Source organism: Danio rerio, chromosome 12 (assembly GCF_052040795.2).
Source record: "Danio rerio strain M-AB ecotype USA chromosome 12, GRCz13ab, whole genome shotgun sequence".
Taxonomy (NCBI): Eukaryota; Metazoa; Chordata; class Actinopteri; order Cypriniformes; family Danionidae; genus Danio; species Danio rerio.
The window spans coordinates 3,957,501-3,975,000 of NC_141032.1; the positions used below are offsets into that span (position 1 = coordinate 3,957,501).

At 37.9% G+C, this 17,500-nt stretch overlaps 1 protein-coding gene across 4 annotated transcripts in view; it reads right to left on the reverse strand.

The window, feature by feature from the left end:
* The window catches only part of tanc2b (tetratricopeptide repeat, ankyrin repeat and coiled-coil containing 2b), a 267,309-nt gene that overhangs the window by 168,658 nt on the left and 81,151 nt on the right, over positions 1-17,500 (reverse strand). For all 4 annotated transcript variants that reach the window (XM_087275633.1, XM_087275632.1, XM_087275631.1 and 1 more), the window contains exon 2: positions 4,475-4,577. In XM_087275633.1, the coding sequence (XP_087131759.1) occupies positions 4,475-4,544 (70 nt within the window). In that variant the 5' untranslated portion in view covers positions 4,545-4,577. The remainder of the gene's footprint in view (positions 1-4,474; positions 4,578-17,500) is intronic.

A 17,500-nucleotide genomic window follows, 5' to 3' on the forward strand; every position in this document is an offset into this window, starting at 1 on the left:
GAGAGAAAAGGATAATTAGAGGACGAGAAATATGGAGGGAAATAATAGACAGAGATATGTGGAAAAGTTTGCTGGAAAGTGAGGTGGCATTTGAGTAGCTGATCATCATCATTACATTGGTCAAGGACAGCAGATACAGAGAGAGCAGGGCATATGCATACTGCATACTTTTGATGGAGAAAGGAGAGAAAGAGACAAAGGAACATGCTGTGTGGGTCCTATAGATGAATATACTGTAGAGAGAGAGAGAGAGAGAGAGAGAGAGAGAGAGAGAGAGAGAGAGAGAGAGAGAGAGAGAGAGAGAGAGAGAGAGAGAGAGAGAGAGAGAGAGAGAGAGAGAGAGAGAGAGAGAGAGAGAGAGAGCATATGAGAGCTTTGTAACTAATTATTTGGTTTCAAATTTTACCAGTTAAACTCTGCGGATCCGTGACGTCATCGACTTTCGCTTTAAGATTTAAAGGGCTAGCATTGCTTCAGACCTGTGTATGTGGTTTCGTTTGAAAGTGTAGAATCTATATTATTTGCACATATGCATCACTTTGGTTTTTATTCTACTGTACAAAAGTTATTTACACTTAAATCCACAGTATTTTGGATACCCGAGCTGGGTATTGATCATTGGTTTATTTTCATGATTTTCATATGGTTCATATATGACGCATGTACAAGTTATAGCTCAAATGAAAGCTCTTGCCGGTGCTCATACAGTTCTACCATTCTTTTTACTGAATTCACATATCAAACAGTTGCAGAATGAATGTTGTTGTTGTTACTATTATTTTATTTCAACTGTTGTTGTTGTTGTTGTACTACTCTTATTATTATTATTAATATTGTTGTTGTATTTGTTGATGTTGATATATTATTATTATTATTATTATTGTCATCATTATTATTATTATTTTTAATATTAAATGTAAATTTTACGATTATTATTATTATTATCATTACTGTTTTTGTTGTTGTTGTTACTATTAATTGTATTTCAACTGTTGTTGTTTGTTGTTGTACTGCTGTTATTATTATTAATATTGTTGTTGTTGTTTTAATATTCATTCATTCATTCATTCATTCATTCATTTTCTTGTCGGCTTAGTCCCATTATTCATCTGGGGTCGCCACAGCGGAATGAACCAGCAACTTATCCAGCAAGTTTTTACGCAGCGGATGCCCTTCCAACCGCAACCCATCTCTGGCACATCATCCACACACACATTCACACACTCACTCATACACTACGGACAATTTAGCCTACCCAATTCACCTGTACCGCATGTCTTTGGACAGAGCACCCAGAGGAAACCCACACAAATGCAGGGAGAACATGCAAACTCCACACAGAAACGCCAACCGAGCCGAGGCTCGAACCAGCGACCCAGCGACCTTCTTGCTGTGAGACGACAGCACTACCTACTACCTATTTATTGATGTTGTTAATGTTGTTGATATTTTCATGATTATGATTATGATTATCATTATTATTCAATGTTGTTATTTTACGATTATGATAATGATTATATTATTATTATTATTACTACTATTGATGTTATTACTATTAATTTTATTTCAACTGTTGATGTTGTTTGTTGTTGTACTGCTATTATTATTATTATTATTATTATTAATAATATTATTGTTGTATTTGAATGTATTATTATTATTGCTGTTGTATTTTTTGATGTGGTTGATACTACTATTATTATTATTATTATTATTATTATTATTATTATTATTATTATTATTATTATTATTATAATTATTATTATTGATGTTGTTGGTGTTTTTACTACTTTAGTATTACAATTAGTATTATTTTATTCTTGTTTGTGCTATTTTTATTACTATTATTATTATTATTGCTTTAGTTGTTGTTGTTGTTTGTACTATTATTAATATTGTTGTTAATATTATTATTTTATACTATTATTATTGCTGATATAATAATAATAATAATAATAATTATTATTATTATTATTATTATTAGTGCAATGATGCTCATGTAGTGCAATATTGGATGCTTAAAATGTAAAAAAAAATCTGTTTGCTTGAATAAACGTCCCCCTTCTTTCACTAATTTTGTAAAAACTATATATTTAATACAATTTCCCTTAATTTATTTTATTATTTTTTTTTTTTTTGCATTGTGGAACTCACAATGTGCAACATGCATGATCTGACGCATTCATTAATTCACTTATATTTAAAATGAAAACACAGATATAGCACCTGCTTTGATTATGACTCCATTCTAGTGGCAAAAAGGCTTCCGACATGAATGTAGCATTAGAAACGGGTTTCTGATCTCAGTGGTTAATGAGATCACTTCCGACCAAACCAGCTCCGGTGGGAAAAAGGCATCTATTCAAGTGTCAGTATGGTGACGGTACTAAGGTTTTAGCTAATTGCACGGGGGCTCAGAGACACGGCACAGTAAATATGACATCAGAAACATTTTTACAAATGACTCTGTGCTTTTGTTTCTTTCATTGGATTGCCTCAATATACTCAAAAGTCAAGTAATGTTCTATTATATGTTCTAGTATATGTTTATAAGTTATGTTCTTTGAAGTAAATGAGTTGAAAACACCTTTACAGTAGAGTAATATACTGATACTGTTATCCAGACAGCGAAACGGTGGCTCAGTGGATAGCACTGTTGCCTCACAGCAAAAAGGTTGCTGGTTCGAGCTCCGTCTGGGTCAGTTGGCATTTCTGTGTGGAGTTTGCATGTTCTCCCTGTGTTCGTGTGGGTTTCCTCCTGGTGTTCCAGTCTCCCCAACAGTCCAAACACATGCGCCATAGATGAACTAACGCTAGAGGTGAATAAACTAATAAACAAAGCATTTGCACCCACAGCACTGCCACTCACTGGATATTTCCATTTTTTCTGACCCTTCTCTGCAAACCCTAGAGATGGTTGTGCGTGAATATTCCAGTAGATCAGCAGTTTCTGAAATACTTAGACCAGCCCGTCTGGCACCAACAACCATGCCACAATCAAAGTCACTTAAATCCCCTTTCTTCCCCATTCTGATGCTCAGTTTGAACTGCAGCAGATCATCTTGACTATCTCAACATGCCGAAATGCATTGAGCTGCTGCCATGTGATTGGCTGATTAGAAATTTGCATTAACAAGCAGTGCAGCAGGTGTACCTAATAAAGTGGCCGGCGAATGTACATTAAACCAATCTTTCAATATTTCTTCCTGGACATCTTTTGAAGACTTTAAGCCACAAATCTGGCAATTTCAGTTCTTCATTTCTCCTCACCAGGTTTTATTTTTTCCTTTCTGGGAACTGATAAAATCGGTGAGGTCTGACGTTATGTGCTGTTTGCAGATCTTGAAGAGCTTGTGATCCTATTAAGTCTTGCATGTGATATGCATGAGGTGAGTGAGTGGCCTGTAGTAGGCATCTGAAAATGAGACTGTACTTGCTTCATGCACTGCAGCTTTGTCATTTATATCAGGAAACACATGGAAATGCACTTCCAGTCAAAAGTTTTTAAAACAGTAAAATTAGCTTTTTACATGCACCACTTTTTATTGATGTGAATAATTTGAATCCATTTACATGTGCACTGAATTTTGTGATCTGATTCTAATATCCATTTATATGTGTTTACATGTCCAGTAATATTTTTTAGATGTTAAAAATCAGTATGTCTTAAGGATATCTATAATCTAGTGTGCTACAATGCGCATTAAGAAGATATAAACACCCACAGTTTGTCACGTCCGCCTAAATAGATCATTGATTTTTTTGGACATTATCTCATACTTCAGATTCTCATCAAATCTGCCGACCAATCAAATGCTTTCCAGTATCTGACATGCACCACCCCTTTCAAGATGCTTCTCATTTGCTTTTCATTCGATTCTCTTGAGCTCAGGCACTCTCACTGGCAGAGCATTGAAGAAAAAAAAAAACCCTATTGGCTGTATTTTTTAAAGGGGAGGAGCTACTCCATGCCCCGCCCTCTCTTCATGTATTAGTTGAGATTACGTCAGACATCGAATAAAAAAATGCACATTTCAAAGCACTTGACAAGACCTTTAATACTCCCTCTGATTAAAACCTCTGCATTTAAAGAAACAGTACACACAATAATTAAGATTTACTCACTATTTACTCACCCGTTGCTTGTTCCAAACCATAATACATTTCTTTACTCTGTTGAACACACACACAAAAAAAAGATACTTTGAGGACAGCTGAAAACCACTGACTTCCATAGTAGAAATGCAAATGGTTGCAGGTTTTTCAGCTTTCTTCAAACCATCTTCTTTTGGGTTTAACAGAAGAAAGAACTCAGGTTTTGCTAGATGATGACAGAATTGTCAGTTTTGGGTGAACTGTCTTTTTTAAACAGCCGGCTTCATGTGGCTGGAAAACCCAAATAAGCACACAGTCGGGTCATATCTGTGTGGATAAACATGTCACAGGGTGTTTAAAGACCAAAGCTGAGACTGACCGCTGCTGATACGGCTCTTCCTGTTGGCTTTGCCCCCCGTCAGCAGCATTTTCAAGCTGTTTTTAAACATGGTGGCAGCAGGCAGAGGGAACCGCACGAATATCTGCAGAGGAGAAGAGGAAAAAAACGACACATTTTAGTAATGCAAACACTTTAGGATTGATTTTGAAATCAAAAGTAGAGGCCAGGGGCCTCATGTACGAAGACTTGCGTGGAAATCTTACTAAAACATTGCGTACGCACAAAGCTGTAAATGTGCGTACGCAGAAAAAATTTCAGATGTATGAAACACTGCGTACGCCGAATCTAACGCATATTCTTTTGTACATCTGAATGAACGTGAAACTGAGCGCAACATGCACGAGCACAAAACCCCTCCCTGCCTCCTCCCCCGCATGAATATGCTAATGACTATGCTAATGGCAAAACCCAACGAAAAAGCAATGGCAAAAGCAAGCAAAAAGAGAAACTTTGAACAGAATGTGAATTGGAGGTGCTGCTTTCGGAGGTAGACCGGAGAAAAGCGGTGTTATTTGCAAGTTTGTTCTCCGGAATTAACAACAAAAGAAAAAAATAGAGTGGGAGAGTTTAGCTGATACGGTTAACACAGTTGGGTCTGAACATCGCACTGAGTGCATTTAAAACAGAAATAGTGTGATTTATAACTGAAAAATGTTGCAGCACCCTTAGCAGTCTCAGTGGCGCACCTCATAAGAAGCATGTGATCATGTACTGACATGTTTGAGCATTAACTAGGCTCGAATCCAGCGTCTAATGAATTCTTTCTTTTTTTCCCCGCTACATATCAGATTTTGCCCACTATTTATCAAGAGAAAGACAAGTAGGAATCATCAATTTGTGCATCATATTTTATTTGCACATTTATTGAATGGAAATGTTTCTGATTCACGCATGCAAATTCATCTTCAGATAGTGTCTTTATAGCAATGTGCGTGCAGTAGATCGCTCAGATTACATTGGGAAAACAGGCGACCGCTGCAAATTGTGCTTTAATGTTTAGCTGGTCAACTGTATGGTATGGAAATCTTACATACCTACTATATGAACCCGTCTCATACAGCTGCCATTGCAAGGCTCAGACACTTTGTGGAGAGGAATTTAACACAACTGCCTCTAGGAGTCGCCAATGGAAATAAAACAGACACGCACAAAAAATGTGCGTACGCCTGCCAGAAAGCTGCCGTGAACCTGCGCACATTCCCACGTTCAGTTCATTGTTAGTAAATCCAAACGTGAGTGATTCTGAGCGTGAAACCTGGCGTACGCAAAGTTTTTGTGCGTACGCAGCGTTGATACATGAGGCCCCAGATGAATGACTTTAGGTGCGTCCTAAATCCAACACAATCTCACAGCAATTCGTAACTTTTTCATTTAGTGGCTAATTCGTATGAATTTGTACGTTCTAATTCGTACAATTTAGTACGATTTGCTCATCCCCCAATGATGGTTGGGTTTAGGGGTGGGGTTAGGTGCCACGCCTCCTTTATAAAATCGTACTTTTTTTACGACTGAACTCGTACGAATTCGTACGAATTAGCAACTAAACTGGAAAAACGTAAAATACCAAGTTTTCTCGTGAGATCAGGCTGCCTAAATCGCATACTTCTGCACATTTTAACACCATTTTGTAGTATAAATAGTTTAAGTACTGCGTTCACACTCTAAAAAGATTAAGTGCACTTTAAATACCCGGATGATGCACTTATTCAACCGTGTGTAATGTTGGACACTTCACGCATTCAACAGCTGATGCTTTGCTCACGTAGTGGAAGGGGCGGAGCTTTCAGGCACTGATCTTGGATTCCTTTATTTATTTTCAATTGTGAAAGCAAAATTCTTCTACGAGAGTGAATATAGCACCTCCCGATGGTGAATGCAGTTATACTGTATTATTTGTTCATTTATTTCACTAATTTGGAAACCGTCAAACGTCATCAGGGAAACAGTTTGAGTTTCCATTTAGTAAAAAAAAAAACATTTGGGACAGCACTACATGCATACTATGCTGTTGAGTGTGTAAGTGCATAAGTATATAGTGCATACGTGCATAGTGTATGGTGTGCCATTTGGGATGCAGGTTTTGACCACACCAAGAATAAGTGTTTTTATTTAGGCATTTGAATTGCATTATGGGAGCTTTCTTCCAACAACATTTAACCCTGAAATGAATGTGACTTTTTATGAACATTTTTAACTTTGGCATGCTAAATTACTTTGTTATAATTTTGTGTTATGTCACATGACTTGTTAATTTAAGTTTTTGTGTGTTGTGACCACGCTCAGTAAGCATGAGGAAATGGGTTGTGGTTTCATAGTGTCACATTGCAATTAGTTTTATTTCACATGACTTTTCAAGGCTCAACAAAATGACAATTTTTTTTTCTCTGGCCACACCAAACTAATAACCTCCTTTCCACAAGTTTTAAATATAGCGTTAAAATAAGCAAAATATAACTTTTTATTCAACAAAAAGGTTCTTTAATAAACAATTGACCAACCCAAGCATCCCGCGGATGTTTTCGGAAACCGCGATTTACATAGTCGGAGGTACGTATGGCTGCTTTTAATTTTATACGATATGATTATGACGATATGATGCCTTTCCTTTTCGTGCTATCAGCTGACCTCTTACCTGCATATGGATGAATTCCCCACGGTTACCAGTTTGTCCAGTGGCTCACCATATGCACCAAAGAGCAGTTGACCACAACGACAGAGTTTGAGTCTGGCGAAGAACGGTTCCAGAAAGCAGGTATCACAAAAACAAAAGTCAAAAGTCAAAAAATAAAATAAATAAGTAAATAACAGGGTGAGAATGTGGTAAAATCTGAAAAACGTGTTAAAACTCAGGTCAGGGCTTTTCTTTTTTTGTTTGCTCTTTAAAACTCTCGATGGATTTAGGGAAGTGGGTGGGCGTGTCAATCGGTGCTTATGAAAACACTATTGGTTGGGTGTTGGAAGACGGAGGGTTGGTCAGCCTATCAGTTAGTCGATCAGTCAGTCGACAGCGGCCTCTGGTGGATTTACGCGAGAACAGCAGGAATGAATAGCACTCGCGAGATCTGAATTTGAGATTGAAAAAGCGTACACAGCGGCCTCTGGTGAATTCGCGAAAGTCAAAACTGCAAAGAAATGTAGCTCCTGGGATGTATTTGGCGCTCTCCAGAAATGTATATAGGGGTACGTTTTCAGAATGAGCATGGGTTGGGTTTTTTCTTCACCAAAGCCTTGATAAATCAGTTGTCTTATAAATGTATACAAGTTTTATAGGTGTAGAACCCCTTAGGCATTTACATTCGCCGACACAATCCAAATAAGTCAACAAGCCGCACTAAACATGCGTTAAAAACAACACATTGCAATAACTTCCAGAGGCATGACAGTGGCTTTGGAAAAAGGATATGACTTACCAAAAGCCATTATGTGTAATGCACTAAGCGGGATTATTGCTTTCCCCATGTAATCGAATTCAGGAAACAGGCAAGAGTGCAGGGGAAAGAAACAATAAAAAGCCTCCTAAAATATCCAGAGCTTATTTAGACTGGATGAATCCGAACAATAATACTTGTGAAGGCATATACGAGTACAAAAGAGAGAAAGCCCAGCTTTTATATGATCCAATAACATTAGCAGGAAGACGTCTGGAGCGTTTCCTGTTTGGGTATGCGCATGGAGACGGAGGACATTAGCATATAAACTAACCGGCTGCCACTTCCCAAACTCTTCACCGTGGTCTTATTGTCTCTCTGTTTGCGAGACTAATGAAAGCGATCCATCTGGGTTTAGCTGCTGATTAGCCCTGCTGGTAGGCGCTGGAACTGCTCAGTGTGTCAGGTACGATGTAAATAATCCGTTTTTAATTTGTAAACAGTGCGAAGATTACTGTTGTATGTTTTGTAAGGAAATACGCAATGCTCAACATAAATGAGTACACTCCATTTTGAAAATGCGCTTCTCGGTGGATAAAGACAGGCCTGTAGCCAGCCTGGTGTAAGGGGTGTTTCTTTAACACATAAAGTGGACTGTTTTGCAGTTAACCCCTTTATTTATCAGCGGTCGCCACAGTGGAATGAACCACCAACTTATCCAGCACATGTTTTAGAGTAGGGATGGGAAGATTCACCGATATGTATCGATACGCGGTCATGCGCGTGCACGATACGAGTGCATCGGTAGAGCAGCAGAGGATGAGTGAAATTTTAGAAGCAAATCGAGATGCATCGGTTTTTGCGAGATGCATCGGTTTTTCCAAGGTACAGCTTATATTTTTAATATAGAATGTATTTTTTATTTATTAACAAGTGTTGTCAACCTGTTTTTGGCGCATAATTTAATCGACCTACATAAAGTATGCCTTAGCAACAGGCTTGCGGATGTGTACACTTACACTACAACTCAGTGTATCAGGGGTGCGGATGAAGCTAGTAGTGCTGCCTCTGAAAGCGCGAGAAGCAAAACAAACATTTTATTCCCCACTGAGTTTTAAATCTAAGTTTGGCAACATTATGGATTCTGCAAAAAAGATGGAAGACTTTTTAGGACAGATGCAATTTGCAAAATGTGCCGCGCATCTGTAAAATACACGGGCAGTACGACTAATCTGATATCTCACTTGAAGCGGCGCCACGGTGTTGTTGTGAAAGCATCTTCCAGTGTTCCTGCATCCCCGGCTTCCTGCTCTGCTTCAACTGCAGCTACCAGCTCCAAAAGTGGTGAGAAAAGCATTGAAAGTTTTTTCCATGCGCAACAGTTTTGTGCGCTCTACGCCAATAACGAATGCTATTGCATTGTTCATCTGCACAGATATTCAGCCTAGTATCACGGAGAACGAAGGTTTTAAACACCTCCTGTTAATTTTTATTTATTTATATTTTTATTAGCCTGTTGTTTACAGTGACAGTGATGCTTCAAAGCAGCATAACACTGCTAGTTCACCACCTTAAGTTTTGAATATTCAGTGGCACAATATATCTTTGTAAAACTTGTGTTCATAGTTGAAAGGTTATATCACAATTCTTGTTGTGCAATGGTAAACCTTTATGTTGAAAGAGTGCAAATATATATATTTTTAATATATATTGCACTTATACATTCTGTTTATCTTGAAAATCCTTAAATAATATGTGCTATATGTTCTAAAATGGCCCTCTACTGTAAACTGACACTCTGGCTCTGAGAGAAAAGCCAGTTTGTAAAAAAAGTCTTGGTTTTGCTTGATTAATAAATAATCAAACTCATTCAATGGCACAGCATCCTTTCTTACATCATCTCATAAACTTGATCTAATAAGTTAGTGCTGAATTATCGCATTGTATCGTGATATGGGTGTGAATCGTATCGTGTTGCATCGCAATATGTCACAAATGTATCGCTAATATATCGGATCGTATTCTTTGTATCGAGATGCGTATCGGATCAGCATTATAGCTTAGATGCCCAACCCTATTTTAGAGAGTGGATGCCCTTCCAGCCGCAACCCAGTACTGAGAAACACCCATGCACTCTTACATTCACACTACGGCCAATTTAGTTTATTCAATTCCCCTGTAGCACATGTGCTTGGACTGTGAGGGAAACCAGAGCACCCGGAGGAAACCAACATCAACACGGGGAGAACATGCAAACTACACACAGAAATGCCAACTGACCCAGCTGGGACTTGAACCAGCGACCTTCTTGCATTGAGGTGACAATGAGCCACCGTGTCACCCCGTTTTAGATTTTATATGTTTTAATTTAACCATTATTGTTATTGCTCTTGAAGTAAACAGAACTTTGCTTTAGCTAGTTGTGAAATGTACTAAGAAACAGTTTGTGTAGACTAATTAGTCACATGATTTGTAACTGTGAAGAATAAAACAGTATTAATGGTTCAAAGAGAGCAAGCTAATAAAGCAAGCGAGAGAGGGAAGAGATGCTAAACAAACACAATGTTCTCTTTTAAGAACATCACACCTTTCACTGAACCAAACACTTTTGGAGTGAAACGGTGAGGACGCCAGCACAATTACCAGCACAGCTCCATTCTCTTTATACACACATTTGACTCTTTTTTTTTCCTCTACTTCTTAATTGCTCATCAGTGCAACAGAATAGTGCAGTGTCAGCTCTCTTTCTGTGCCAGGTGAATGCCTTTATTAAAACACCTCTTAGGAATATGTAGTGCTAATGCCACGATTATTCTGTTATTAGATACACTAAGAAATGTTTTTTTACAAAAGTGGATTAAACATAACAAACGATTAAGTTGCTTCTGAAAAACCTTAAAATAGCATTGTTAAGGGTTTTTGAAAAGGGACTTGAAGTGAATGAAAAGGTTTAAATCTGAATTCATTCATTCATTCATTTTCTTGTCGGCTTAGTCCCTTTATTAATCCGGGATCGCCACAGCGGAATGAACCGCCAACTTATCCAGCAAGTTTTTACGCAGCGGATGCCCTTCCAGCTGCAACCCATCTCTGGGAAACACCCACATTCACACACACACTTATGCACTACGGACAATTTAGCCTACCCAATTCCCCTGTACTGTAAAGGTGCTGCTGACTTAATGACAATAAAAAAAAAAAATATATATATATATATATATATATATATATATATATATATATATATATATATATATATATATATATATTAGGGTTTGGGCGATGTAACAAATTCATAACAAATGAATTAATTGTAGGGATGCACCGATGCTACTTTTTTGGAACCAATCTGATTTCGATACCAAAATCCTGATACTGTGCCATTTTTTTTTTTGTTTATAATACAGTTTCTATAGTGATAAACGTAAATAATAAATCTTCTTTTGTAAAAATAACAGACTTATAAGCCTACAGTATATCACAGACCACACAATAACTAAAAACTGTTGATCTGTTGTGGTCCAGCCTATGTTTCCTTTTTCAATATTAGTGGAAAAAAGTGTGACCGTCTTCGCCAAGAGCCAAAGAAAGAAGTCAGTCAGTCAGTCGACAGCGGCTTCTGGTGGATCTACACAAGAACAGCAGGCGTTAAATGCATTACCAAGAGAAATTTGAGATCTGAAAAAGAATGCACTGTGGCCTCCGACGAATTCGCAAAAACAAAAACTGCAAAAAAAAATACAAATAAAAAAAGTAGCTCCTGGGACGTATTTGGCGCTCTACAGAAACGTATATAGGGGTACATATTCAGAATGAGCCTGGGTTGTCCAGATCACAACCTGTAAGTGTAAATAAAATAGCTGCCTTCTGTAGTTTGCAAAATATATATTTCAATGTGTCTTGTAACTTGTAATTCTCCGCGCGGCCTTACTCTTTATTTAAAAAAAATCTGAAGTATCACAGTCACTGTAGAAGTAGGGATAGTTCACGCAAAAATGAAAATAACCTCATGAGCTTCTACGAATTTCTTTTTTTCTGTTGAACTAAAAAGAAGATGAAACATGCCGGCTTCTGGCACCCATTGACTGCCATAGTGTAGGAAAAAATACTATGGAAGTTAATGCGTGTCAGCTACCAGCATTTTTCAAAACATCTTCTTTTGTGTTCAACAGAAGAAAGGTTTTGAACAAGTAAAGGGTGAGTAAATGATTGCAAAATCTGTATTTTAGGTATGAACTATCTCTTTATGAGCAGAATTATTTCAAAACTCATGTTAGCCATAGTGCTGCTCCCTGTTGGTCAGTTCAGGAGACAAAACGTTTTCAAGAGCTAAAAACAGGCTTTGCATGCACTCTGAATGCTCCGTGTTCTTGAACAAAGAATCAACAGCCTCCCCACACACTGCACAGACAGCTGTAAATGTTAAATATATGCAGGAACAATTACTATTCAGTATGCAAATAGATGCAAAGTAGAAGGGCAAAGACAAATGCGAATGCCTAATAATCTGTCATTGAAGATTTGCAAACGTACATTGTTTTCTTTAAAAAGCTCAAAACAGACAGCATATCTAAAGCATGTGTGTGCATGTGCTTTTGTGACATATGAGGACACAAATTTGTATAACTACATACTGTATAAGACAGGCATTGCAAAAGGTGATGAATTATGAGGACATTGCTGATATCCTAATTTCTCAAAAATTAAAAAAAAGCTTATAAAACATACAGAAAGGTTTTTTTTCAGAAAGTAAAACTGTCCATGGTGTTCTGCGAGGGTTGGGTTTTGGGGTAGGGCAATAGAAAGTAGTTTGTTTAAACACAATGGAAACCTATGTAATGTCCCCACAATTCACTAAAACAAAACTGTGTGTGTTTGTGTGTGTGTGTGTGTGTGTGTTTGTGTGCTGGTTTTGATGGTTTACAATAACATTCATTTGTATAATGATATGGTTATATTATCCCGGTATCACAGAATCGAGGTGGTTTATGAGGACATGCCTTATGTCCCTGTAATTCAAATGCTTAAAATCCCTCCTAAAGTCCACATAAACTGGGAGCTGCGATTGTTTTCCGTATTGTGACACAGTTCCAAAAGAAATGGAATATTAAATGAGAAAACAGTGGGCGTTGGCTTGTTATTTCTACTGCGAGCTGATTGGATGAAGTAGAGTAGGCATTTCATTCAGAAAAGATAGAGGAAACCGGTTTGGGAAGAGAGTTATTACAACTTTACAGACTCCTCCTGCTCATGATTCCTTTTATTGCCAAACCTGACAGCTGGATGGGCATGGTTAAGTTTGCTTGCCACGTCCAATACCTCAGACGGACCTAATCTGAGAATTTAACTGAAAACAAACAGGAAGAGCATTTTCAGATATCAATTTTAGATTACAAGGGCAAACGTTTTTTGTTTTGTTTGTTTGTTTTTTTCTTGATGACATGCACAGATGATTTTTTCACCACAAAACTAGCGATGTGAGCTAACAAAATCAATGTGGTGGTTAGGTTTGATTTAATTTTGTACTTAAATGGTATCTTTCAAGATTTGCCACAGGTTTCGTGTGAGCGTTGGGTTTAAGGGTAGGGATATATAATAAGCAGCATTCACAGTATAATTTATAGGCATTTGTGTATGCTGAATACAAGAGGAACTGCTGAACTGCAGTTGAAGTCGAAAAAATAAAAATGAAAAACCAGAAATAACAAGAAAATCCACCTATGTACAGTACTATAACATAAAACAGGAAGATAAAGGGAGCACTGTAAAAGCAAAGCCCATGCAAATGTAGTAAGTGTTGCCTTTCAACATTATTTCATTGTAAACACTTTGGAAGTGAACTCTATGCACTCCATGTCAACAGCTCTTATTATTTCCCAGGAAAAACTCGACATCTTCAATAATTATTTTCCCTGCTATATCTTATATTGATGTAAATAATACACTGTAAAAAATAAATCCGTAAAATTTACGGTAAAATACCGGCAGCTGTGGTTGCCAGTACTTTACCGTTAAAAACACGGTACAAACCGTAAAAGTAATTTCTAATTTTTACGGTAAACTACCGTATTTTATTAGTTTATAGAGGTAATATGTCTGTATTTAGAATGACCAACATCTACACATCTTTTGTTACACAGTTATACACGTTAGCATGCCCACATGCAGGTGGCGATGAGGAAGTTACACAATGAGCCAATGCTCATCACAATCAACTTATCCCACAAGCAGAAAAGAGTATCAGCATATAGAAGGTGCTCAGTGTCATTCACACAGCTACTAAACACCAGTATGGTAACACGCATAAAATTAAAGTCATGAAATAAGCATTGTTTATCAACATTAGATGCCACATAAATCTCTAATGTACATAACTGATGGGGAAACAACTAAAAAGATCCATATTGATGTCAACAACATACTTAAAAAGTGATGTGCCATGCAGGGAATTCTGGGAAAGTCAATTTACGGTTATTCGCCGTATATATTAAGGAAACATACTGTTAAGCAGGTTACAGATTTGTACTGTAGCAGTTTTACCGTTGAAATCACGGCCATTTTTTACAGTGTAATTATAGTTCAATAAAATGAGGTGTATCTGATGCTTTAGTTTACATAACCTAGTTAAATTTGCATGTAGCGCAGAATTTGAAGATCTCATTTTCGCATTTCCATTAAGCAGAGAAGCATTTATGTGGAGAAATATGAATGGAACTGCTTTTTTTAATCAGATAGCTACCATCAGATTAAAAATAAATGCATGAAATGTGGTGTAAACAGCCCCACTGACTAATCAAATAAGCAATGCGTTATAGATTTCTTAAATTATTCACTTGGGTACTATATTATCTTGCAGTGAATTTGAGGTACAGGTTGTGCCAGTAGGTGGGAACTGAACCCACGACCCTGGCACTGCCAACATCATGCTCTGCCAGTTAAGCTACATGAGCACCGCATTCTGCTAAGATTACAGCACAGCTCTGCTATAACAAATCACTCATACTTTTGTTTCATAACTATAAAAAGAATGCTTGTCAAGACGTTGCAAGGAAGCTTGAATTTTGAAGGTTGCGTAACCCTGGTGTAGTCTGATACTTTAGTGGTTTCGCAGGAGATTTGAAGGTTGAAGGTTATATAAGAGTTAAACACACATGCAGAGCGATAAATAGACTTGAAGGGTGGAGGTAGGACTTGCTAGGCGGATGCTGGGAGAAGGAGAGATGGATAGACAGACATATGCATAGATAGAACAATAAACCACACATTAAACAACTAAATAAATCAATAATAAATAAAATGAGTGGCAAAAAAATATCAAGATAAAACTGTAGATGGATGTACGGTTGATGAACAGAAAGAACTAAAGATGGAACAAATTAAAAAGATATTAAACAGAGCAATTGTTGAATGGTTGAACAATCAAGCAGAAAAAGATGGATGGATGCATGGATCCATGGGTGAGTGGATGGATGAATGGATGGATGGATAAACAAGCAGAAAAAGATGAATGGACAGATGCTTGGATGAATGGATGGACAGATGGACGGACAGAAAGACTGGCTAAGAGGATAGACAAAAGGCAGACAGATTAAGATGGATGGATGGTTAAACAGGCAGGCAGATTGGGATAGATGGATGGATGGTCAAACAGGCGGATGGATGGATGAATGGATGGTCAAACAGGTGGAAAGATGGATGGACAAACAAGTAGACAAATAGTTGGTACGCAAGCAGAAAAAAAATGGATGAATGGATAGATGGATGAACAAACAAGCAGAAAAAGATAGATGGATGATGGATGGATGGAGGGATGGTTGGATGGATGGATGGATGGTAGAATAGATAGATTGATCGACAAACAAGCAGCAAAATATTAATAGATGGATGGATGGATGGATAGACAAGCAAGCAGAAAAAGATGGGCAGATGGATGGATAGATGGATGGATGAATGGTCAAACAGGTGGATGGATGGATGGATGGATTGATAAGCAAACAGAAAAAGATAGATGGATGGATGGATGGATGAATGGATGGATGGATGGTTGGACAAACAAGCACCAAAATAATAATGGATGGATGGATGGACAAACAAGCAGAAAAAGATGAGTGGATGGATGGATGGATGGATGGATGGATGGATGGGTGGTTGTACAAGCAGATATGTTGAATGGATGGATGGATGGATGGATGGATGGATGGATGGATGGATGGATGGATGGATGGATGGATGGATGGATGGACAAACAAGCAGACAGATAGTTGGGATGGAAGGATGGATAGATGGTCAAACAGGCAGAAGGATAGAGGGACAAAAAAGCAGACAAATATGATGGATAGATGGATGGATGGATGGATGGATGGATGGATGGATGGATGGATGGATGGATGGATGGATGGATAGATGGAAGATGAATTGATAGACAAACAAGTAGACAGATGGGATGGATGGATGGATGGATGGATGGATCAAATAGATGATTAGTCAAACAGATGTATGAAAAGATGGACGAATAGATGATGACCAGATGGATGGATGGATGGATGGATGGATAGTTGGACAGAAAGATTGGTTGAAAGGATGGACGAACAGGCGGACAGATAGGATGGATGGATGGATGGATGGATGGATGGATGGATGGATGAATAGGTTCTCATTTATTTTCATTGCATGTTCAAAGGAGTAAACAAAGTAATTGAAGGTTGGAAGAGGATGTGACATGACTGAAATCACATTTGGATAAATGACCCATTTAAAAGTCAAAGACTGTCAGCGTACAAGAGTAATAATATTACCCTGTTCAGTTAATAAGACTGCGCAGTTTAACACTGAGTACTTTTAACCCACATCACCGTTTCCAGAAGTACAATAGCAAAAGACTGTCAGATTGATTTAGTTTAGCCTCTGATGTATGAAAGGAAAGAATTTTGACTCATCTGGGCTTAAAATAGTGCTGTAATAAACGAAAGAGAGTAGAACAAATCCTCCACCTTCACAAGCTGCCAAAGGTCTGGCTGGATGAGTGGGAGGCAGACAGGAAGCTGGATTCATTTAGTGAGGCGAAGCTTTTCTCAGGTAAGCAAAAACAGAAACTCCTACACAGACACTGGACAGACGTGGAGCACACAGTCAAACAGTACAGGCCGCATACAGTATCACAAGAAAACAATTCACATCTGTAATAAACAGGTTTGTTCAACACTGATGTCTTTCTGAAATCAATTTATTTAGCTGTTAGTACCTCTATGTTACTCTTAATGATATCTATAATTTAGGAACCGTTTACACTAGTGCGTTTTAGTTTCAAAACGGCGATTTAGATCAAAAACGATCCGCGTCCACACTAGCGTTTCACCTAGCCTTTCTGAACATATCTCCGTCCACACTACGCCACCAAAAACGTATATTACGTGACCATTCGCGAACTCTGGCCATGCGCGTTCTAGTATAAACAGGAAGCATGCGTCTCGCTCGGCATTTGGTTATTGTTAGTCAGCAAACGCCGGTTGGACAATGAACGCGATGGCAAAGAAAGCAAGAGAGTTATTTTTGTGGACAGACGACGAGGTCGAGTTGTTACTAAACGTAACAAATGAATTACTGCACAATGGCGCCTAAAACAGACAATAGTGCAAAC